The 26,546-nt window shown below is 35.2% G+C and overlaps 1 protein-coding gene across 7 annotated transcripts in view; it reads left to right on the plus strand.

The window, feature by feature from the left end:
• SYNE2 (spectrin repeat containing nuclear envelope protein 2) overlaps positions 1–26,546 on the plus strand; it is a 416,774-nt gene that overhangs the window by 51,018 nt on the left and 339,210 nt on the right. For all 7 annotated transcript variants that reach the window (XM_056810866.1, XM_056810871.1, XM_056810867.1 and 4 more), the window contains exons 2-3: positions 7,967–8,034; positions 12,263–12,393. In XM_056810866.1, coding sequence (XP_056666844.1) covers positions 12,315–12,393 — 79 coding nt within the window. In that variant the 5' untranslated portion in view covers positions 7,967–8,034; positions 12,263–12,314. The remainder of the gene's footprint in view (positions 1–7,966; positions 8,035–12,262; positions 12,394–26,546) is intronic.

Consider the following 26,546-nt stretch of genomic DNA (forward strand, 5'->3'; position numbering starts at 1 on the left):
CTAGTCAGTCATCACAATACAAAACCATTTTCTGTTTGAAAAGGTAGATAATGGTGATTAACTCTGTAAAGTCAGTATCATTTGCTTAAGAGGGAAAATGGATTCTGAACCAAACATCAGCCCCAAGTCAAATGACTCTGAACAGGTGATAGAGCCTCCAATGTTGCCTTCACCATGGGCCAAGAAGAAAAACAACCACTATGAATTTGCCTACTTTTCATAGCATACCACCTCCTCAACTCCTGTTATAATTGGCAAATGTTTCCTCAGATAAATAGCCCATTTGTGAAAAAAAGATTCCAACAACCATAAAATGCTTTTTTGGCTGTTAAAAGATGTTTTCTGGCAAGCATATCATGGTAAGAAATGTTTCATTTGAATGTTCTGCTGGAAGTGATAATGTGCTTTGATTTTGTCAGGATAGCACATGCTTCTTCAGTGAGGAAATGTTACCCAATAGAAACATTTAAAAAATGTTGGTATGCTTACATTCCTTAAGAAATTTTGGCAAAACAATACTTCTGTGATTAGGGTGCAGTCTCATAGCTATTTTTATGAAGCATCTCTTAATCTCCCTTGCATAGAATTTTGCTAGTGTGAACCTTTACTACCTTTACACTATTTGTAAAATGTTATAGCCTCACCCCAATCCTGCAGACATAACAAAATCTCATTTTTTCAGATTGGTACCAGTAAAATGCTCTAAAGAATGATTATCAGGATAAGTAGAAATTGGAATTTTATCTTTAGAAGCTACTATAAAATCCAGTAAGGAATACTTACTAGCTGTGTGACCCTGGACAAGTCATTGAACCTTCTTGGATTTAGTTTCCTTATCTGTAAAATGAGCTGGAGAAGGAAATGGTAAACCACTCCAGAGTCTTTGCCAAGAAAACCCCAAATGGGGTCACAAATTGGACACAACTGAAAAATGACTGAACAAAAAGAATAAATTATTGTTATGAAGCAAATAGCCAATGTAGTCATTTCTTAAAACAATTCTCAGTGATTTACAGATGATGTGGCAGCATTCCTACAACTTGGTATCTGCAGTTGAGCATAGAGTTCATTGGCCTCTTCAAGCTCCTTGATTTCCATGATTTCCATGTTCCTTCACAGTTAGGAGCATGATACTGATAGGGATGTTATAAAGGTGTCTATTAGATATGCTTAATTCAATTCAACAAATATTTATTTGTTGAGCCTATTTTGTGCAAAGTACTTTATAAACTGCAACACTATACAAATATGTACTATGACAGTTATAGCAGAGTGAGAAGTGTGCTAGACCTCAAGGTAGGAGAGACCTGAATTGAAATCCCACAGTCATCATCTCACAGTTGAGGGATTTTAGACCAGTCAATTAAGCTCTTGGTTCATAAGCATTTTCTTCAATCTGTAAAACAGGGATAGGGCTAGTGTGAGGCACAAAAGAGATAATTGTTTGCTAAGTGCTTTATAAATGCCAGCTTTTATTATTTTATGAGTTGCTAGTATTACTTTTTTTTTTGCCAAGCTCACCAGTTTAATGCAGCAAAATCTCATTTTAAAGGACTTCTTACCTGGCAAGAAGATGCTAAGGCACAGAGAATTGCTACTGTTGAGGGCATTGTAGGCAGATTTGAGGAAAACAGAGTTGGTAGCACAGTGGATTGAGTACTTGGCATGAAGTCAGAAAGACCTGATTTCAAATCTGGTCTGAGATATTTGTTGGCTGTATAATCCTGGGCAAGTCACTTAACTGTTGGCCTCAGTTTCCTTAACTATAAAATGAGATGGAGAAGAAAATGGCAAACCACCCGAGTACTTTTGCCAAGAAAACCCCAAATGGGGTCACAAAGAGTTGGACACAACTGAACCAACTGAACAACAGGAGCAATGTGGACAGTATATTAGGAAGGCTTTGCTTTATTTATTTTTTAAATTGAAAAATTTCATTTCATTAACTAATTATTTTTCCATAGTTATATGATTCATGTTCTTTTCCTTCCCTCCTCGAGCACCCCCACACCCCAGATGACGTGCAGTTCCACTGGGTTTTACATGTATCATTGATCAAGACCTATTTCCATATTATTGATAATTGCATCAGGGTGATTGCTTAGGCTCTACATCCCCAATCATATCCCATCGACCCATGTGATCAAGCAGTTGTTTTTCTTCTTTGTTTCTACTCCCACAGTTCTTTCTCTGAATGTGGATAGTGTTCTTTCTCATAAGTCCTTAAGAATTGTCCTGGATCATTGCATTGCTACTAGTAGAGAAGTTCATTATATTCGATTGTACCACAGTGTATCTGTCTCTGTGTACATTCTTTTTCTGCTCCTCTAACTCTGCATCAATTCCTGGAGGTCATTCCAGTTCACATGGAATTCCTCCACTTTATTATTCCTTTGGGCACAATAGTATTCCATCACCAACAGATACCACAATTTATTCAGCCATTCCCCAATTGAAGGACATCCCCTCATTTTCCAATTTTTTTTTTGCCACCACAAAATGCGCAACTATAAATATTTTTGTACAGGTCTTTTTCTTTATTATCTCTTTGGAGTACAAACCCAGCAGTGCTATGGCCAGATCAAAGGGCAGACAGTCTTTTATCGCCCTTTGGGCATAGTTCCAAATTGCCCTCCAGAATGGTTGGATTAATTCACAATTCCACTAGCAATGTATTAATATCCCAATTTTGCAACATCCCCTCCAACATTCATTACTTTCCTTTGCTGCCATGTTAGCTAGGAAGGCCTAGATTTAAATCACCATGGCTGCTTGTTAGCTGTGTGACGGTGAGTAACCACCTCTCTGAGCCCGTTTCCTCTCTTTGTAAAATGGAATCTATCATAACTTTAGTATTTATTTCATAGAGTTGTTGTAAAACTCAAGTGAAATAATATATAGAAGTGTTTTGCTAACTTAAGATATTTTTTTTAACAAAATGACAGCAAATAACATCTGTTTTTTATATGAGTTTTAAACTGTATCTTAAGATGATATCTTGTAAAAACTACAATTTCAACATGGAATGATTTTTATTGTTTGTGTAAAAAAATCTTTGGGCCAGAAAATGTTTCTCTAAGCCTTCCTGATTCACCAGTGTCATGGTTTTTGTCCTATAGGAGGGCAGTCCTCTGAATATCATCTTTCATTGTCTGTGTTGTCTTCTGCTTCCAGGCTGTTCAGGGTTGGTGGAGAAAATTCCATAGTTTGGAGATGAATATGAATTGATGAATATCAAATAAGGCAGAACCAAGAAGAAGATATACACAATAACTACAAAAATGTAAATGACAAGATCACTACGATGAAATGACCTTTGAGTAATTGTAAAATCAATGAAGACCTTAGGGATTAGATAATAAATCTTCTTCAAAATACAGTGGTAGGGACCTATGAGGTTAAAATATTTTAAAGATTGTTATAATCTCTTTATTAGAATTTTAAAAATCATTAAAGTCATTTGTTGTTACATTACATGAATTTCTTCATATGTTCTCTTCCCTTCACAATCCAGTGAACAATCCCTTGCAACAAATTAAAGAAAAACGAACAAAACAAAGGCAGCTTCCCAAAACCAAACAACATATCAATCATGTCTTGACAGTATATGCAATATCCTCACCCATAGTACTCTACTACTTGGATGAAGGGAGAGAGGTGGATTTTTTCAATTCTTTTCTCTAGGCAAATTTGGAAGTATTATTATGCAAAGTTAATTTTTTCGTCTGTTTTTATTGTAATCCTGGTTCTGGTTATTTTACTCCATATCAGTTCTTATATGTCTTTATGAGATGCCTTTGCTTAATTACTTAATTATCTTCATCACAAATGATAGTTCAGTCAAAAGGATGAGTGGGAAATGAACGTGAAATAGAGGCAAAAAGGCGTCATTAGATGTTGATTAAAAAAATGAGTCAACTGCTTGTTGAATGCCTTTTTTATGTTTATGCTATTTAACTTCAGATGTCCCCCATTATTGCTGACAGTCCTTTTTTTATTATCTCTGAACTCACTATTCTACTTTCCAAAGACTCTCAGATCTTTTCTGCCATCTCCAGACTTCCACCTTTCACTATGCAGAAGTTTTTGCTTAATTGACACTCTCCTATCTTAAAATTGCTTCCTTTGCCATCAACTCTATAAACTCTTTTTACATAACACACCTCTCTCTTGCATCTTCAACCTTTTTTATTCATTTATCTTCACATATTTCTTCCATCTAGGCATTTTATAACTGCATATTGAATTAAACTGGAAAACCTTTGCCTTTTCCCACCTATTCATTTGAGCTGTTGTATTCTTTGTCTTACTTTCCAGACTTCTTGACACAAAAGTATTTGCCCTTGTTTCTTTGCTTTTTCTTCGGCCATTACTTAACTCTTTGTCTTCTAGTTTCCATTATTATCATGAAAGAGCTACTTTTTCAAAGAAATCCATAAGCACCTGATCACAAAATCCACTGAGCCTTTCTCCCTTCTTATCTTTCTTAATCTCTTTGTACCATTTGTCACAATTGGCTACTCCTATATTGATATTTTATTTTTCTGGGTTTTTCCAATCCGGGTTTCTCTTTGTTCTATTTCTTTGCTGATATTTTTACTACTATTGCTGCCACTATTTTCTCTTCCCACCTTCTTTTCACCTTTCTCCTTTTACTGTTTCATTTGGTTGCACTACATTTAACCATCAACTATTATGTGAATGACTCCCAAATCTTTCTTTTCAGAACTGAACCCCTGGCCTGAATTCCAGACCTGTATTTTGAAATATCTTTTGGGTATGGCCATCTGAAGATTCAGATGGCACCACAAACTCGTGTCCTAGGCACTATCATCATCCTTCTTTCCTGAGGAACAAAGCAGGGCAATGCTAGATTGAGTACAACTCAGGAATAGTTTGGTTAAAGAAGGTTCTAATTATTTGAGAAAAATCTCTGTGGTTAGTGTTAGATTTCAGGATTGTTGTGAGGATCAAGTGAGATAACATATGTTAAGAGTTTTGAAAACCTTAAAATACTATATAAAGGTTATTATTACTATTATTATTAAAGGTAATACCACTTAACAGCCAGATTGTACAACATACCCACTATTTGGTTAACTAATTAAGTTATAGTTTACTTTTCTGTAGGTTGTTATTGCCTTCAGGTGTACAAACTTTTATACATATCTACAATATACTTTAAAAATTTATATAGATAAATTAACTGTATCATTCATGTTTCTATTTGTCAGCTATTTTTCTGGAGGTAGATATTTACAAGCTATTCTTCAAACATTAATTCTGTAGTTGTAGTTGATATTCTCTTTGTTCTCTAAATTTTGCTTTCCATAATTTCATGTAACTCTTTAAATGTTTTAAAAAATTTACTTGCTAATCCTTTCTTATGGTGCAGTAGTATTTCATCACAATCATATGCCACAAGTTGTTTAGCCATTCACAAGTCATGAACTAAGGTCATGCCCTCAGTTTCCAGTTCTTTGTTACCACAGAGAGCTGTCATAAATAATTTAGAACATGTAGGTACTTTTCCTTTTTCCCTGATCACCTTGGGAAACAGACCTAACAGTGGCATTGCTAGGTTTAAGGCTATATACAGTTTTATAACTTTGGGCAAAATTCCAGATTGCTCTCCAAAATTGGATTGGTTCACAGTTCCACCAACATTATATTGCTGTCTCCCACAATGTGCTTTTAAAAATTATGTGCCTCTATTAACTTTTACATTTACATGTGTTATTTTACTGTCATGTAAAATATTTTAGCACATTTAGCAAAATGCCATTTTCTTATTTAAAGATATGATTCAGAGTTGTTAAGAGATCTTTATTGTTTACCTGGCAGAGTCAGATATATTTTGGTGGGTCATTGAAAAAAATTTTAAATGTGTTATTGGTGTTTCATGACTAATTCACTAAGAGTAGATCTATAAATAATAATTAGAGAAAATAGGGAAGTGTTAGGATTTGGGATTGCTCTTTCTCAGGATAATCTCACATTCAGGGCAGCTACTAATTTGTTCTGTCTCACTCCTGTCAGATTTCAGATGGCCAGTTAGCACCACTTCCTGAATGCCTTTGCCCTGGTTTTTACTTAGATCTCTGCTATGACCACTAGACTTTGTCAGTTTCTATCTTTGCTTGTCTGTTATGTTATTCAACTTGTCTGGTCTACAGCAATTCTGTGGCCATGGCAGGTACCATAAGCATCAGGTGGTAGAGGGTCATCTGCTCCAAGAAGGGCTTCTGGCTTCAAATGCTCTCCTTATGGCTACATGGAGAGAACAGAATTAAATAGGGGACAGAAAGTTACTTCTAGGGCAAAAAGAAAAGGAACTCATGGATTCTGGGAAATATATAGTTGCAAGGGTGTGCTGGAGCAAGCTTCTGAGTAAATTTCTAGTGTGAGCATTTATACCTCAGAAATCAGCAAACACCACAAATCAAGGGTTGAGCTATTGTTTTATTGATTGTATCAACTTAAGAAAGTAACAGAAAAATATTAATAATGCAGATAATCTCAAAAGTGTATCATGGGTACATTTCACCTCTGGGTGGGTTAGTTGTTAAACATTTACCAGCACTCCCTTGGTTATGCCTCCTAGATTTCTGTGGCCTTCCTGATTTATTTTCTCCAGTCAGCTTCTGGGAGGCATTAGAAATTCCTGTAACAGTCATATGTCTTCTAAGAGTAAACATATGACTTGAAAGAGCCAGGATTTCAGAAAGTTATTAGCTGCCTCTTTCATAGATTGTATGAATTTACATTAAAGGTTGAGGATATGGATGTTTACAATGTTCTTGACATAGTTCTAAAAGATTTACCTCCCCCTTAATCTGGGCCCCTAAGTGTAAATGATAATCTCCCTCTAGAAACACTTTGTTATTAACTTTGAATTGCTTAGAAGGCCTCACAAAAGAGGCTTTTTTAACATATATTTTCTCACTAGCTGTTTAACTATGAAATACATATTCTAGGTATTATTATTTCCATTTCCCAGGTGGGGGAAACTAGCATAGAGAATTAAGTGACTTGCCTTCCTTTGGTTCCACAGGTAATACATGTCAGAAAAGAGATCTAAACCCAAATCTTCCTTAATGAGTCCAACATTCTATATATTTTGCCTTGTGGCTTATAGTTACAAGTTAAAACTCCTTTACATTTACCTTTGTTTATTTAGTAAGCATGTTACAAAATTCCATTGTCAAATGGTGCTTTGTTTTAAAAATAAGCCTTATTGCCTTTTTTTACATCATAATTTCATTCAATATCCTTTTTTCCCTTCTCAGAGAGTCACCCTATATAAGATACTTTGAGTTTAAATATGAAAAAAAATCTACATAATTTGGTAGTTCCTGCATGTGCTTAAATACTAAAAGTAGCAGAGGCAGCATAGTAGAGGGGGAACTGGGCTGGATTTGGAGTCAAAGGATCTTGGATCAAATAAGGGCTCAGACATTTACTACTACTGGTCTGGGTCTCTGAGATATGCTCACATATGTTAACCATTTCTCTGAAAAACAAATGTATACAAGCTTCCTTTTAAGTCTGAGATCCATTATTAACACTTTATCCACTACTTTAAACAAATAGTTAAAATAAATCAAGCCCTGATTAATAGCATCATCTGATTTCTGAGGTGCAAATACCCACACTAAATATTTAATAGCTGGCTTTAACAAAAAAACAAATTACAATCATGGGATGACACTGTTTCTTATCAATAAAATAAGGGAGTTGGACCGGATGGTAACTGAGATAACTTCTAGTATCAAATCCTGTGATTCTTTGGTATCTTAAAATTATTTACTCCAATCATCAGAAACAATAATAATTTTCCCTTTTTATAAAAATGTTTCTTTATATTAAATCTGCTGCATAACTAACATTTTAAAGCTCTTTACCCATTAGCTTTTTTGAGCCTTATACTATTTAGATATGCATTTTCATTTCTTCTTCTTTATAGATCAGAACGCTGAGATTCAGAGAAATAAAAAGGCTTGCCTAGTGTCCCACAGCTAGTAAGTGCCTGAGGTAAGTGTTGAACCTATTTCATTTTGATTTCTAATAAAGTGTTTCTTACCATTACAATATACTGCATATAGATATTCATAGACTGAATATTACAAACTATACATATTGTTTTCCTGGAAAAATTAAACGAAATTCTTTGGGCAGGAAAAAAATATAAAAATAAATAATTGTTGGATATATTTCTACAAGTATACCTTCCTACTTTCTTAATTAATATAATTTGGCCTCTTGTTTGCTCAAAGTTAGAATGTTATGATGACAAAATCATAGAATTTTAGAGTTTGGGAGGGACGCTAATGGATATCTAGTCTAATCCTTACCCAAAAAGAGTTCCAAAGGCTTGATCTAGAATCCCAATTTTACTGCCTAATTGTGATTTGACCTTGGGCAAATCATTTAATCTTTCTGAACTTCATTTTCCTCATCTGTACTATCTACCTCTCAGGGTTGTTATATGGCTCAAATAGAGAGCTATGAAAACTATAAAAATGTAAGTTATTTTTATAATCATCAGGTTTGTTTTTTTTTATGATCTAACACAGTACAGAAGTACAGTAATGCCTTCAGAAGTTTTTGAGAGTCGTATTATTGTTTGTTCCTACACCAAATGGGCTTAGCTTTTCTATGGTTTGAGCTCTTAGTTCGGCTTTGTTGTTGTTGTTGTTGTTGTTGTGCTTGGCAACTGTAGCAAGATTTAGAACAGCCCTAAGGGAATGCTTGGAATGGTCCCTAATAATTTTGTTAAAAAATTATTAGAAAAAAATCATAAAAGAACATCTAGAAATGGTTTGCACAAGTATCTCAAACTTTTTGTTTTGAGACCCTTCTGAGTATATCAAAGTTAATAGCAATATGTTGCTAGGACAAGTTTATTGTTTATTTTTAGGGGCCCTGGCTAAGGGGAGAGAAACCCTTTAGAAATTCCTGGTTGATCATAAATAACAGTGATACTGTAGAAAAGTAGGAAAATCAACAAGGACAACCTTTCAATGAATGAAACTATAATTGCTTAAAACCCTTTAAATTATCATATTAAAGAATGTCTGAATAACATCAAAAGAGAATGTCTTCTGATTTTTTGCTCATCTCTGTTAATCATCTTTTGAGTACAAAATATGTGATCTTTATTTCCACACACAGTATTTTTTCCCTAATACTTCTAGATGGTGATGGTTAGCTTTTACTAACAAAATGTTGCTCTCAAAATTTTTTTTTCCTAGCAATCCTTGAGAAACTCAAACTTTTAGGTATTAGGTCAGTCTTTACACTTTGTCACCTTCATTATGAAAATTAAAACAGTTCAACTAGCTGCAAAGTTCCTGTATTTTTCCTACATTTTTGAACTTAAAGAATAGATATATTCCAATTATAATCCCAAATGATATTTGAGAATTTATCTGTAAAAGCAGAAAATATAGGAAAACATGTTTCCAGAAATGATCACCAATCCATCAGAATCATATTATATAAGCTTTCAAAGTTCAGAAGGCTATTAAACATATTTTATTTTCCACAGATTCTGTTAAACACAACTGTGCAAATTAACTCTTGATCTTTACCATCTAACATGGTCAACTCTCAGTTAACTGCCTGAATATTGTCCTCTCCTTGTTTTAAACAATAGGATATGTTAACTGCAAGATCTATTGTAATTCAAAATCTACAGTCTATGGCAACTTGGTATATTATGGTGAACTTTTATTTTAAAAAGAGAAGTCAAGCTGTCAGAGCCCTCTTTTACTCTGAGTAAATAGAGGGAAATCATTATTTCTATATAAGGAAGCAGCCCCCATTATTCTTCACTGTTAGAATGGCATTTCTCTAAGGACAGGCAGAGCACTAGTAATTAGGATAGTCCTTTGGGGATTTTAGCTGATTAGAGTACCCCAATGACTAATGCCAATTGCCTGGTTCAACCTTCCACTTCTCCATATGCCTTCCTCTTTCTACTGTCCTTTTAGTCTATTTACACTTTTGGGAAATCTCACAAAGTTTTCAATTGCTATCTTCTACCGGTTTTCTGTTGACCTTATGAGGCTTTCAAATTCTTTGGAGATGTCAATTCATTCCTTCACCTCCATTCCAAACCAGAAACAATTATTATGAAGAAATAGCAAGTCATCAAATATAGTCTGATCAGCTATTAGATCTTCATTTCTCTGCAGCATGACTTTTAGATAAATAATTCCACTAAGGTTGAGATCCGGACCACTTCCAGGTGGTTTCATCTATTTACAGTTTGCTCTTGCTTTTGGCATTTTTCTCATTAAGAATTGTTTTCTAATTATCTTATTATTTTGTGCTAATAGAATTCCATTGGTTAGGTTTAAGAAGCAAAAAGTTCCTAAGCATATTACTTTAAAAATGAAGTCATGTTATTTTTAAGCCAAAATATGTTTTTTTGCTGTCTTAATACTTAAAGAAGTTTGCATTTGTGTTTTGCATTTCACACAGAAAAATGAGTTTTACTCTATCACCAGCAAACTATAAGCCATGCTGAGAAAGGTTTCTTGATACTGTGAGAAACAATATCAGTAGATTTTTCTCTACTATTGTTAATTTCTTATTTAAAAAAAGATGAAGCACAAATCAAATGAAAACCTTTCCTCTAGATTATTTCTTTACATTGTTTTAAATAACTTAGGATAAAAGGTTGGAAGTAGCATTCTTGTCCAGAGCTTACTTATAATGATATGCTAGCCCAGTAATGGTATGGTGAATGCCTATAGGTCTTTCTACTGAGGCTGGTACATTGCTTGAGTTTTGGAGTTCTGAGCTGCAGTAGGTCTAAAGATGACCAAATGTCCACACTAAGTTTGGCACCAATATAGCAAGCTCCTGGCATAGAGAGGGCACTAAATTGTTTAAGGAAGGGCAAAATGATCCTGGACAGGATTGGAGCAGGTCAAAGCTTCTATGCTAATCAGTAAGCAATGGAATTGAACAATGAATATAATAGTCACTGAACTTTCTGCCTGGGTAAGACAGAGAAACCCAGTCTCAAAACAAACCAAACAACTAATAGTATACTTCTTTCTTTTCTTTTTTTTTTAAACCCTTACCTTCTGTCTTGGAGCCGCCAAGGCAGAAGAGTGGTAAGGACTAGGCAATGGAGGTTAAGTGACTTGCCCAGGGTCACACAGCTAGGAAGTGGCTGAGGTCAGATTTGAACCTAGGATCTCCTGTCTCTGGACCTGGTTCTCAATCCACTGAGCTATCCAGCTGCCCCCTATACTTCTTTCTTAAAGTGAAATTTCAATGGCAAATGATCTTTTATAATAGAAGCATTTGATATCAAGGACTATTAAACAGTGTATTAATGATTACTTCTAACTTATATTGATAAACATAAAGATATACCATTTAAACATTCAATTTAAATACTGCTGAAGTGAAATAAAATACTTCATCAAATTTATGAAGTGCTTTTGCTAGTAATTTGGATTTTTAGCATCTTCTTCCACTACATCAAAAGTTAGAAAACAAAATAACATTTTTTCTCTGTTCTTCCGTATTCAATTATGTTCATTAAACACTTTTTAACCAAGCATTGTGTAACCAGGTGGGGTGCCAGGCATTGTGTTGTCATTAATACAAAGACAAAAATGAAAATAGTCCCTGCTCTCAGCATTCTGTACCTGTTTGTTAAAGACCTTGGTATATGTGCTGCTGAAGTGAGAGCACTGTTAAAGACCTTGGAAAAAGGATAAAAGATAATGGAAAGACAGAGTAGAACCATTTTGGCTGAAATATTGTTACTTTCATTTCTCAAGTTCTCCAGGCTTTGCTTCTGCTGTTTCCTGTGCATTATAACAGCTATTGAACAAGAAACAAATTCATTGAGATAAATGTAGCCAAAATAGCTAAAGAAATTATCAGCTGATGTCAACCTCACTTCCTCCGGTAAACCTACTTGCATCTTTGTAATTGCTGGGGTTTCCTTCTCATGACAAGTAGTTTCAGAATCTCCATTCTAGTTCTTTTGGGAATTCTGCCAGCAGTTCCAGAGAACATGAATAGAGTCATAGGGCAAAAACTGGATTATTATTTTAAAAAGAAGGCGTAGCCACTTTCCACCTATAAACTAAGGAAACACCTTAAAAGAAAAAAATGTGTTTCTTTAAGACAAGAGGCTTTTCTCTTACTTATTTGGTAGTGCATATTTTTTACTAGACATTCCAAACTGTGATGTTATTAATGTGCTTTTTTCCCCACCCCTTTTTTTCAGCTTGCTTTTTTTAACTGAGGAAGATATGATATAATCTCCATAGAGTTAAAGAATGGCATCTGGGCCTATGCCTCCTACCAAAGATGAACAACTTTCCTCTGGCATTGATGATCTTCATTTTTCATTACAAGGTAAATTAAATGGGTATTTGATGAATTTGTTTTAGCCAGTGAACCCCAGGAAGCTATTCTTTTCTATTCAGAAGTTCTGTTGATTACTGTCTCTATGTTGAATATTGTCTCTACTTTTGAGATTATAGTTTGCCCTATGATAAAAATTTAAAACATGTATGTTAGGTTTATTATTTATGAAACAGTTGATGAGAAAAATAGGGAGTGGACAAGAGAAGCTAAAAATCTTTTAGTATATTGCATGTAGTTGATTAACTATTTTTTTAAGTCAAACAGGAAAAGTTTGGTGCTTATAGTTTCCTTGTCTTTTTTTTGTGTGTGATGTTCTTTTCTTTCTTTTTCTCATTCTTAAAGCCTTATCTCCCCATCTGTCTCTATATAAATATACTTTGGTCAGTTTAATAAAAACACAGACTTATTCCATCTTGACAACCTGAGCATTTAAAAATCACTAGGACTTTATGCAAAGTGGATTTCTAGAGATTTGTTTTGTCTTTTGTACTGTACCTTGGCAGTATTGGTAAGGTTCATGTTTGGTTTTGAGAACTCAATAGCTGGAATCACTGTCCTTGTTTTGCTTCCTTGTTAACTACCTGTTTGATCCTGTATTTCTTTAACATGAAGAGGTCAGACAGAAATGTTAGATTGTGTGGATAAAGCACATCTTAGAGTTGGGAAACAAAATGGTATCTAGTATAGAAGAAATTAATTTATAGGACTTTTCATACTCTAGGAGTTTTTAACCTGGGGTTCATGAATTTGTTATAAAACTATTTGATAATTATTGCAATATACTTGTTTACTTTTTAATACTGTTGATTTTATTTTATGCCTTTAAAAATATTGTTCTAAGAAGGCTTAACTAGACTTTTCTTTTTTTTTAAACTCTTACTTTCTGTTAGAAACAACTCTAAGACAGAAGGGCAAGGGCTAGGCAAACAGAGTTATGTGATTTGCCCAGGGTCACACAGCTAAGAAAGGTCTGAGATCACATTTTAACCCAGATCTTCCTAACTCTATGATACTAAAAAAGGTTAAGAACTTTTGCTCTCATTTTCCTTTTTTTGATGGTGAATTTTACACACACTGATTTATTTTTAAAATTGTTGTTTCAAAAGTTGATAATCAATATCCACTTAGGAGATGCTTATAGCATATGCACAATGACCCCAAAAATATGGATTCCAAGTTACTGACAGTAAGAATGAAGAAAATGAGTATTTTTCTTATTTTTTACCCCCGTTGGACATTTCTTTTGATTAACCCAGATATTTACCTTAAAGTGGAAAGGCCAATGAATGCTTAGCAACTAGTTATTTTGATGCAAAGCTGTGGTGTCTTGTAAATTACTGTTTGCATAGAGCAATGCGATATATAGGCAGTTAAGATGTATGGTTACAGAATTGGATAGAGATTAATTAAATTTTTTTTGATAATTCAATCCACACAGGATTATATTTAGAAACAGAATCCAGCTTCTATCTTAATTGAAAGATAGCAGAATTTAATGAAGATAGTGGTTATGCACCTCTTTGATCATCTTTAATTATAGCCGCCTCTTGGATTTTAATGCAATGTGGGGCAGTAACTCATGTAACAGAATGTATTAAGCCAAGCGAAGATTTACAATATATTTCCTAATCCCAAAGCATTTCCAATGAATGTTTTAGGAACACTTTCTGTAATTCTCAAAAATAGTTAAGATTGAAGATCCTAGAGAATGGGGGTGGTCAGATCAAGTCTTCAGGTGCCATTTGTGGTAGCCAGTCCTGTACTAGGAGCATAAGCCAGTTTTATTAAAAATAGTTTCTTTACATTTGAGATTCCAGATCTATTCCAGCATTTGAATAATTACTAATTAAACTGAGAGAAATGATTTCTAAATTTGCCACTGCTTACTTTTCTATTAAAATTTGAAAAAAATTACAAGTTTATACTCATCAAAAGGACATGTGTAGCGAATAAGGCTAAATGATATTAATATGCAGGAAGGTTAGCAGTAGTTCACAGAACAAGATTTATAGAGTTCAGCTTATTCCTAGTGAATATTTGGTTAGCTCTATGTCTTTTATTTATCTATAAGTATAATTAGATCATTGTTTGGTGGTAGGAAACCATAAAAAGGGCAAAGCATTTTTTTTTTGTCAAAGTCATAAACTTGTTTATTCCCCCCCTCAACACACATAGATTTTTAAAATTAATGTTTCATTTAAAACAATCAATACAAATCAATTTTTCCAGTCTCACTACACTATCCCATTGAGGAGAAAAGGTCTTTAAATGTTTTGAATCACATAAGCATAGTCAAACAAAACGAATTCCTTCATTGGCTATGGAAAAAAAAACAAAACCAAAACAACTCATTCTTTGTCAGATAGTGCATAGCATGCTTCATCATCAACCTTCTGGCATCATGGATGGTCATTCTATTGATCAGCAAAGCTGTTTATCTTTACAGCTCTGTTTTTATTGTTTAAAATTTTTATCTGGCTTTGCTCATTCCATTTTTCATCATTTTATAAAAGTCCTTGATGTTGTTATGATTAAATTTTTTTCCTGGTTATGCTTTCTTCACTTGGCATCAATATATGCAAGTCTTTCTGTGATTCTTTAAATAACTTATTTCCTTATTTCTTACAGTCTAAAAGTACTGTGCCACATATGCCAAAAATAAATAGAATTTTTATACATTTAGGGTCTTTCTCTCTTTATTTCATCTCTTTTGGGCATAAGTTTAGCAGTAATAATTAGTTTTACCTATTACTTTAAATGGATAAAAAGGCATGTACGGGTTAGCAACTCTTCGTGTATAATTCCAAATTGCTTTCCAGAATGGTTGTTCCCATCCAGGGGTCCTCCAATAGTGTATCATATTTGGTAGTTTTTTCTTACCTCATAGGTGTTGTCCCTCAGTCATGTACCCTTCAGTCATCTTCTGATGGTGAATAGACAGAGACAATTAGGTGGCACATTGGATAAAGTTCTGGACTTGGAGTCATTAAGATGTGATTTCAAATTGGTCTCAAACATCAACTAGCTATGTGGTCTAGTGCGGATCAACTTTTGTCTCAGTTTCCTCAAGTATAAAATGGGAATGATACTAGCACCTACTTTCCAGGATCCTTACAAAGATCAAATGAAATAATATTTGTAAAACTCTTAGCATAGTGCCTGGTGCATAGAAGGTGCTTAATTATTGTGCCCTTCTGTCCTCCCTATGCCTTGGCTATCTCATCCCCTTCTGTGGCTTTAAAGATTATTCCTTTTCAAAGGACCCTCACATCTCTCTCTATATGTAGCACTAAGGCTTACAACTGTCTTTTGGACATTTCCACCTACCTGTCTCATTATCATTTAAATACATACTTCCAAAGCTTAGCAGTTGATCTTTTCCCCAAATCTGCTATTTCTCCTCCTTATTTCTATTAGTATTACTCTCATTTATTTGATCACTGGTGTATAAAGTCTTCTCATCTTTGAATCTTCTTTTTCCCTTACCTCTTTTATGTAATCAGTGGTCACATCATGTGTGTGCATGCATACGTTCAGTTGTTTCAGTTGTTTCGGACTCTTTGTGACCCCATTTGGGGTTTTCTTGGCAAAGATACTTTGCCATTTTCTTCTTTGGCTCATTTTACAGATGAGAACTAAGGCAAACAGTGTTAAATGACTTGTCCAGATTCACAGAGCTAGTAAGTATTTGAGGTTTGATTTAAACTCAAGAACATGAACCTTCCTAATTCCAAGCCCAGTGTTCTAACCATTGCACCCAATTTATGGAGTAACATTTATTAAATGTTCATTTATGGAGCACCTACTATGTCTAGTATACTATATTCTAGGTGCTGGTGGAGTTAAAAAACAAAAGATAAAAGTTTAGGTGATTCATCCATATCATCTTAGAGATTTTAAGTACAAAATTATATAAGGCAAATGCAGAAGATAGGTACAAAAAGTGCTAAAGTCTGAGGGGGAAAGAGGCATTACTGACTAGGGTTTAAGATATAACTTCATAATAGAGTCCACAGACTTTTAAAAAAATTCTGACAGTCATGTCAATATAATCAGTTTGTTTTGTAGAAATATATATTTTGTTTTATACATTTAAAAGCCTTATTCTGGGGAGGTATCCATAGCCTGTATTGGAATGTCAAAGGGGCCCAATGCATTGTCAAAAATGTTAAGAATCCCTGATTAAAGGGGCTACTTGGAGGGGGGTGACATTTAAGCTGTACATTAAAGCAGAGATGTCAAACATGCAGACTGTAGTCTCTAAGTGAGACCTGAGCCAAAGGAAAATCTCTTTTGGAGATAACATTACATTTTAAAAACTAAGTCAATATGTGGCCTCCAGGAATCCTTGATGTGTAGTTTAGTGGCCCCTATTTCTATTTGAGTTTTACCTCATTGCAAAATTATTGTTGATCTGGGTCTAACTATGTTGACACATAGCATATGATCAGCAAAATTTTTTCCATATAACTCTGTGGATGAGGAAATAACATTACTCGGAGGGTAGAATGAAAGCTTAGCCATAAAATGAATTATTCTCCCCATCACTACAGAATTTTAGAGTTGGAACAAACCTTTGGGGCTACCGTGTTACAACTCATCCTCAAAATATACCTAAATGGTTCATAAGTCCATAATGTACCTAACAAATGTTCCAAAAATTCTCTACTTAAAAACTTCTAGTGAAGGAAAAATTAACATTTTCTGAGGCAATTCATTCCACTTTTGGATGTTGTTAGAAAGTTTTCTTGACATCAAACCTCAATTTGCCTCTTTATAACTTCCACCCATTGTTCCTGGTTTTGCCCTGTGCAGGCAAACAGTTCACTCTTTCTTCCCTATAATAGCTCTTAAAACATCTTAGAAAAGGTATCTTGGAGTTTTCTTTTCTGCAGGCTAAACTTTCTGGTTTTTTTCCATCTATTCTCCTATGACATAGTCATAATGCCCTTCACAACTGTCAAAGGACTCCTTCAGAGGGACACAGGATGAATACTGATTACATCCTAGTGATATATAAGTACCAAGACTGATTAAGTCTTGCAAGATGATTGAGTTTCCCAATGACAAGTTACTTGGGGCAGGAAGGCATGATGGAGAAATCTAAAGAAATTCAAAAGCAGTGTAGCTGGTGGGAAGAGTGCCTAGAACATAGTGGTGCTAATTAAATACTTATTGACTGACTGAGAAGAATGTTTACAGGCCTCCTCATTCCTAAAAGGAATGCCTCTTTTTAATGATCTCTTAAGATTACATTAGATTTTTGGCTGTCACATCACACTGCTAACTCTCCTTGGGCTTACAGTCCACTAAAACCCCCAGGTATTTTTAGACTAACTGTTCCCTAACCATCTCCTCCATCCCATATTAAATAAATTGATTTTTTAAAAGGCATTTGTAAGACTTTATAATTATATCCATGGAATTTTCTTTTTAGATTTATCCCAATGTTCTATTGTTTTTCTGGATCTTGACTTGCCATTCAAAGTGTTAACTTCTGTTCTCAATTTTGTGTCATTTGTAAATTGGATAAGCTTACTCTCTATGCCTTTATCACAGTTATTAACAGAAATGTTAAACAACACAGGACCAAATACCAATACATGAGGTACTCCATTGGTGACCTTTTGCCAAAGTGACTTAACAATTATTCCTTGATTAGGACCAATTCAACTAGGTCCCATCCATCTAATTTTATTATTTAAACCACATATAGACATATAAGAATAATATATACTTTGCCAAATGTTTTGTTAAAATCTAGGTAAAGTATATCTATAGCAATCCTTTAATCCACTACTTTAATAATCCTGTCAAAAAGGAAATAAAATTAGTCTGGCATGACCTGTCCAAGATGAAGCCAAACTGGCTTTGTAATTAGCACTTCCTCTGCTAGGTGAACCATTAATGAATACTTTTAGAATTTTCCCAGGAATTGAAGTCAAGTTATTAGGATTAGGATTTACAGATTCTATATTATTCATTTTTTTGGAAAACAGGGACTAAATTTTCCATTCTTGAAACTTGTGGTATCCTTCCATTTTCTATGATCTTTAGATATCTCTGGCCATATTTTGGCAGTCACAATTACCAGTTCTTTCCATGTTCAAGGATATGGTTCGTCTTTGTAGTATTCATCAAGGACAAATAGGTGATGTCTTACTACTTATTTATTGTGTCAACTTTCTAGTAGTCATGACTGTACATCTCTGCTGCACTTAATCCAATGCATGAGGAAATCAAGACATCTCCCTATAATGTCAGTAGTCCTCTTTGAAAATGAAGTTGAACAAGAACAACAAGAAGTCATGGGCTTTGAATGGTACATGCATGGGAATGGGTTTATGGGGCTCTTCCAGGAAGCATGCTCTAGAGCTCTCCTTGGAACTGTTGGGTATTACAAAGTTAGACGTGCCTTTCATTTTGGGATCACTGTTCTGTTACCTATGCTCAGAGAAGGAATTCCTAAATGGAAAAACATTGAGGAGCTCCAAGACTCAGACTTAGTTCACTTAGTTTGATCTAGGTTCCATGTAGAAATAGCCACCAGTGGATGAAAAGATCATTTCTCTTCTGGCATTTTAAATATCCTCTAAGATGATTTCTATGCAGGAAGAGAAAAGAAGAAGAAGGCATGGTGCTCCATATTAAAGATTCACTGAACTGGGGCAGCTGGCTGGCTCAATGGATAGTCTTCCATTCAAATCTGGCCTCAGACACTTCCTAGCTGGTTGACCCTGGACAGGTCACTTATCACCCATTGCCGAGCCCTTACTACTCATCTATCTTGGAATTGATACTTAGCATTGATTTTAAGACAGAAGGTAAGGGTTAAAAAAATATCCACTCAATCAATGGCTCTTCCTGCTCAGTGGCCAATATTTGACATCTCACTGATCACATCTCATTGATAAGGGTCCCTGCAATATCTAGTCACACTTGCCCTTGGAGTCCCTAGAAATTTCTAGGGGAGTTTATTTCATGCTCTCTTGCATGACCTCTATAGACTGTTTGGCCCTTTCTAGTACAAAGATCATTCTTCACAACAGAGAAAATCAAATCAGATCAGATTTGTGCAATTTAGCCTTCTTTCTGTTGCTAGTAGTTATCATCATCCCATCTGCTTTATGAAGTGTCCTCTCTTCTGTCATCCTGTCACTTTCCTCCAATATAGTTTAAAAATCCCATCTCTTTCTTGTTGCCCTTTGCTTGCCTCGGCTCAGCATTCCTGATACCAATTTTATAGGATGGTGCAGTGCTCGTATAGTCACCGTTTTATCTGCATTTGCTTCTATCTTCTATTCTCAACTTTTAAGAACTTGAGGCTGGTTGGTGAGTTCCTTGTGAATCCACATTGGTCTTCCCTTAAAAGTAAAAGATAGTAGTATGGTAGTTGGAAGGCCATAAGCTATTTTCTTTCATTTTTTAAAAACCCTTACCTTTTGTCTTAGAATCAATGCCATGTATTGGTTCCCAGGCAGATGAGCAGTAAGGACTAGATAATGGGGATTAAGTGACTTGCCAAAGGTCATATAGCTAGGAAGTATCTGAAGTCATATTTGAACCTAGGTTTGGCTCTCAATCCAATCACAAAAAAAACATTCTGTATACTCAAAGGTCAAGCTTTTGATCAGGTCTTCATGACCTACTCTATCAGTATTTTTAAAAATACAGAAAAAATAAAAAATTTTTAAGAGCTAATCTTCTTACCTCTCTCAAATGGAGCTAGCCCTGTTTGCATTCATTTTAATGATAGCCTGACATTGAAAGTGGAAACTTATCTCTTATCTAAATTGTCACACCCAAAGATGAATCCGCCCTGATTTGGCACAACACACCTGGAAAAATAAAGGAATGTCTGACTTAAAAATAGTGATTCATCTCCCTGATGAATGATGAAAATTGCTATGAGGCCTAGAAGAAATTAGGGTAGCCTGAGAAACAAAGTTAAAGTGATAAAACTCAGGTAGCAAATCGAGAAATAATTACTTATACTTTTGCCTTTCCTTTAGCTTCATTTTTCATTGAATTTTCATGTGAGAAAATGTGAGTTGGGGAGAAAATTCTGAATGCTTTTCTTTAGCTAGATATTTGGTATCTTCTCCAAGGAGAAAAGCATTATAGTCAAAAGTTGAAAGGGATGACATTGATGCTCATGAATGAGTCAGTATATTTCTGGCCAAATATAGGTTCTTTTATCATCTGGTGATTTTTTTAAAAAATAAAAAAATTACAATGACCATGCCCCATTTTTAAGTAAGCCTGATATATGAAAATGATATACAAAATAACAGTTCCCTAATTTATTTACTTGACAAAATAAATCTTTGGTTTATAAAAAAAAGTATTGGTGATATGATTCACTGAAAGAGTCCTTGTAGTGCATTTTAACAATTAATTTTTTAAAATTAGCTTACACTGGATTTCTTGGGAATGTATAAATTATATAAAATAACAAGATAACTGGAATTTGTAAGGCTTTTATTTTAAACTGGTATAAAACATATAGACAGTGTCAAAATTTGTTTTGTGCCAACTAGTCAGTTTGGTTCAATTGAACTATTTAATATACATGTAAGTGCCAACATTATGAAGAATATAGTAGACTAGGGGATAAACAAAGAGGGGATGTGGGTGTATGCATTTGTTTGTGTTCATTCATTTTTAAGTTGTCTGACTTCATGACCCCATCTAAGGTTTTCTTGAAAAATATATTAGAAGAAGTTTACCATTGCCTTCTCTAGCTTGTTTTTACAGATGAGAAAACTAAGGCGAACAAGATTAAGTGACTTGTCCAGGGTCACATAGCTAGGAAGGATCTGAGGCTGGATTTGAACTTGGGAAGATGAATTTTCCTGACTCCAGGTCTGGTGCTCTATACCACACATCCCTGCCCTACTGTATTTTTCAGTCCAAAAGGAGACTGTGACACTTAAATAAATAAGTGTAGTACAAAATAATAGGTAATGGATGCAAAAGGAGAGACACAATGACAAAGTAGCTTTGGAATCAGGAAATTTGGATTTAGGTTCTGCCTCTGAAATATATTTGTGATCAGAGAGAGATACAACTTTGTGCCTCCAGGAAGTTCTCTAAAATTGTAAATCACATATGAATTATAATAATGATGATGATGACAATAATAGGTAGCATTTATGTACTTAAATATGCCAGGGACCATGTTAAGCACTTTACCAATCTGTTTTTAAACCCTTACCTCCCGTCTAAGAATGAATACTGTGTATTGGTTCCAAGGCAGAAGAGTGGTAAGGGCTAGGCAATGGGGGTCAAGTGACTTGCCCAGGGTCATATAGCAGAAGGATCTGAGGCTTCATTTTTCATTGAATTTTTCATGTGAGAAAATGTGTGTTGGGGAGAAAATTCTGAGTGCTTTAGCTAGATATTTGGTATCTTCTCCAAGGAGAAAAGCATTATAGGCAAAAGTGCTTTATAGGAAGTGCTTTACCAATATTATTTCATTTGATCCTTAGTCTGTGAGAATTAGAGCAGAGACCAAAGACATTTCAGGTCCCAATTCTTCAATACCATATCCCTCCCAAAATGCATAAGAAAAGTAAAAGCAAAATGATGGATGAGGGAGAATGAAGTCATGAAAAAGAGGAATGAAAAAAGGGTCATCACTGTGTAAGAGAGGAAAGTAGACTTCTTGAGGTGGTAGCATTTAAAGGACAGGTAGGGGACAGCAGGCAGGAATATCTCACAAATTCTTCCTTTTTTGGAGGTTTATTAATTTACCTCTGCAAACTGGAAGTGATTACTAAAAGACATTATCATAATTATTGGATAGAATTTAGGTGTCTCCCAAAGAGGCTATTTGCTCTCTCTCTTTTTTTTTTTTTAAACCCTTACCTTCCGTCTTGGAGTCAATACTGTGTATTGGCTCCAAGGCAGAAGAGTGGTAAGGGCTAGGCAATGGGGGTCAAGTGACTTGCCCAGGGTCACACAGCTGGGAAGTGGCTGAAGCCAGATTTGAACCTAGGACCTCCCGTCTCTAGGACTGGTTCTCAATCCACTGTGCTACCCAGCTGCCCCCTATTTGCTCTCTTTTTAATGTTAGAATAAAGTCTTATATCTACAGCTCCTAACTTTAAAATGCCTAATTTCTTCTCTTGCTGGGACTCTTAACCCCTGACAGAATCCACTCTCCCCTTGCTCTGGGACCTATTATCAAGGAGGGTAGAGCTTCTTTTAGATAATAAGATTGTCCAGAAATGGATGAAAGTTAATAGTTGTGAAAAGTAGTTACATCTTAGGCCAATTGCTTTGGTTGAGGAAGGGGAAGAGATTTCCTTCCATGATCTGTAATCCCATAATTTAACAATTGATTTGGGTTGAAAATGATTTAAGGAAATATTCATTTTAAAATTATTACTAATGAGATTTAGATTAAAAGATTACTTCTTCCTAACATTTATCTCAGGACTTAGGACATAGGATTTTGAATTTGAGGGGGGTCGCTAGGGAGGTAGATAATTTTTTAGCAAGGAACACAGTCTAGGATAGTAGGAGTGGGTAGGATATTATAATGGGAGATTTAGAATAGCAAGAGACACCGGAACACCTGGGAACTTGGAAAAAAGGCACATAGAGGTGAAAAGGGGGTGGAGAAAGGAATGGGGAAAGATGCCAAAGACATATTTCATCTATTTCAAAATATTGCCTCTAGGAAAGGTAGGGGAGCCTCCTCTTCCTAATATTCTTCCTGTTGCTCATCATCTTACTTCTTGTATTGTTGTCTCAGGAGGTAGAACTTAGATGATTATTATTAATATGATAGTTCTTTTATATTTTGGATTAAATAGGATTTTGAAGACTGGATGATTAGGGAACTAACATTATTTAAATGGAGGAATGAAGCCTAGGTTCCAAATAACTGACAACAATTAAAACTTTGTTTTTGTTTGAGTCTTTTGTTTATTTTTTTTTACTGATTTGTTGGTAGAGATTGGGTCTCTCTAACTCACCCAAGTTGGAAATACAGCTGCCATTCATAGGCTAGAATTATCCCATTGCTTATAGGCATCATCCCGCTTTGGCTAGCCTGATGTCCCTCTGTTCCTGAGGGCTCACCACATTGATGCCAGATTTGTTACAGACATCTCAGCTTTATTGCAGTTCAGAAATCTTATGGTCAAGCAGTCAACCAATCTCAGCTGCCTTCAGTAGCATGGACTACCAGCATATGCCACCACACTCAGTATGATTGAACTTTTGTAACATGATCATTACCTGGATATGCTCACTTTGGAAAAACAGGACTCAAGCAAGCATCATTATTTAGTTATTGGTTATCAAATTAAAGTTTTTACCATGTTATTTTAAAAATTATTTTATTTTTTAACAACAAAAATTTGCCTTCTCTCCCTCCTACCTCTTCACAGTAAATGAGAAAGAAAAAAGAACCATTCCATTATAAACATTTATAGACTAGCAAAAAAAATTCCCACACTGCCCATGGCCAGAAAAATATGTCTAATCTTCACCTATTTTTCAGAATATGGGTAGCATATTTCATCATGAATCCTCTGGAGTCATGGTTGGTCATTTTTTTAATCAGATTTCATAAGTTTTTAAAATTATTTTTATATTGTTATAGAAATCATTTCCCTCATTATTCTCACCTAGTTTATATGAATATTCCTGAGTTTCTCAGAAACCAATGCCTTTATCATTTTTTCCAGAATTTTTTTTTTTGGTCAAGGAAATTTACTACAACGATTCTTAAATTATCTCCCTCAAATCTGTTTTCCAAGTCAGTTTTTGTTATGAAATACTTTACATTTCATTCTTTTATTTTTTGAGTCTTTTGATTTTATTTGAGTAACATGATGTTTCATGGAGTCATTGACTTCATGTTAGTCCATCCTAATTTTCAGAGGGCTTGTTACTTGGGTAAAGTTTTTTATTTTTATGGTGTCAAGCTATTAATTCCTTTCTCAATTCTTCCTTCCATAGCACTGATTTATTTTCCAATTTTTTTCTCCAGTGCCCTCATCTCATTTATAAGTTTTTTCAAACTCTTATTTCATTTCTTCCAGGAATCATGGTTTAATTTATGTCCAAGATCTGTTTTTCTTCAAGACTTTGCTTGTAGATGTTTTGGAGACAGTTTCTTCTTCTGGAGTTTTCCATACTAGCTTTTTATGATGGGTTTCTTTTTTGTTTATTTGCTCATTCTTTCAACTGTGTTTTATGATTTTGGACTTGATATTTGGGCCAGGCTTTATGCATTTCTGGATGGAAAGTGTGCTCTGGTCCTGTTGTTGCTTTCTTGGAGTATTGAGTGTTGAATTATTCTAGGGTCTCAGGGGCAGTTTAAGGTACTCAATAGTGGTTGAATCCAGGGCAAAGTCCAATTTGGGGCCTTCCTTTCTAAGCTTTGAAAGTTACTGCCTTGGGTTTAATATGAATAACATACCTCTGGGCTTGCCCAGTTAGAGACCTAATAGGTGTGGAGAAGAAAGAAGTTATAAGAGACTGTTGCTGGACTCAGATACTTTTAGCCAACTGGAAAGTTCTGCTACTTAAGAATAATATAACTGAAGACTCCTCTTTGGTCTGGCATTCTTGCCATCATTATTCCACTGTGGGCTTCAAGTTATGCTGGGACCAGGAACTGAGACCCTACTCCATTCCTCTGTTCACAACCAACCAACCAACCAACCAATCAATCAACCAATCAATCAGCCAATTAATTCACATTTATTAGATGCTTGCTATATGCCAGACACTGTGCCAAGTGCTGGATATACAAAAGGAGGCAAAAGATGATTCCAGCCTTCAAGGAGTTTACAATCTAATTGGGAAGACAACATGTAAACAAATACATAGAAAGTACATCATATATGGGATAAAGAAGAAATAATTAATAGAGGAAAGATTATGGAATTAGGAGGGCTAGGGGAAGGGTTTCTGTAGAAGGTAAGGTTTTAGATGGAACTTAAAGGAAACTATGGAGGTCAGTAATTGGAGAGGAGGAGGGAGAGCATCCCAGGCATGAAGAATAGCCAGAGAAAATGCCTGAAACTGAGAGATGGAGTATGTCATTTGTGGAACATCCAGAAGACTAGTGTCACTGGATCAAAGAGTATTTATCAGGGAATAAAGTATAAGGATATCTGAAAGGAAGGATAGGGTTACATTATGGAGAGTGGTGAATGCCAAGGAGAAATGATATGATTGGACCTGTGCTTTAGGAAAATCACTTTCATAGCTCAATGGAAGATAGGTTGGAGTGGAGAAGAGATGAGGCAGGGGGACCCACTGGCAGGTTAGTTCAATAATCCAGGTGTGAGGTGATGAGAGCCTGCACTTTAGTGGTAGTGGTGTTAAAAGAGAGAAGGGGGTGTATCTGAGAGATGTTGCAAAAGTGAAATCTGCAAATCTTAGCAACAACTTAGATATGGAGAGTGAGAAATAGTTGAAGGGTCCATGATGACTCTTAGATTGAAAGCCTGAGAAACTAGAAGGATGATATTCCTTTCTACATTTAAAGGGAAGGTCAAGGATGAGGTCAGAGTTAGAGATATTAAGTTCTATTTTGGACATGTTGAATTTAAGATGTCTATTGGACACCCAGTTCGATATTTCTGAAAGGTAGTTGGAGATGCAAGATTGGAAGTGAGCTGCTGCTTTCTTTTGAACTTGCTCATTGTTTTGTCTGCAACTTGCACCCCAGATTACTCCTCATCCTGGGATGCCACCCTTGGGCACAGAGAATCCCTCCTTTGTCAGCCCTGGATCTGTGACCTGAAACTAGGTAGTGAGCAGCAGAATGGCCAGTTGGCATCTGTTGTTGAGAACTGACCCAGGTTTGCTGTATTCAGAATCTCTTTTTGTCCTGGTGCCTCTCCCTGTTTTGGGGAGAGGAATGGAATGCTATGTGTGGTCATTCCTGGCCATACGCTATCCTCAGTGCCATAGACCTATCTGTCTCCATATACCCACTGGGGCTGGAAAAATGACTTCTTTTGATTTTTGTCTTGGATTTCATGATTAGGATGGGAGCGTGGGATGAGTTGTACTCTACCATCTTGGCTCCTCTCACTTTTAATTGTTAACATCTTGTGCTTCTGTTTTGCTTTTAGTATTTTGAGTGTGGTTATATGACCAATGTGTGG

Source organism: Monodelphis domestica, chromosome 1, assembly GCF_027887165.1.
Source record: "Monodelphis domestica isolate mMonDom1 chromosome 1, mMonDom1.pri, whole genome shotgun sequence".
NCBI lineage: Eukaryota > Metazoa > Chordata > Mammalia > Didelphimorphia > Didelphidae > Monodelphis > Monodelphis domestica.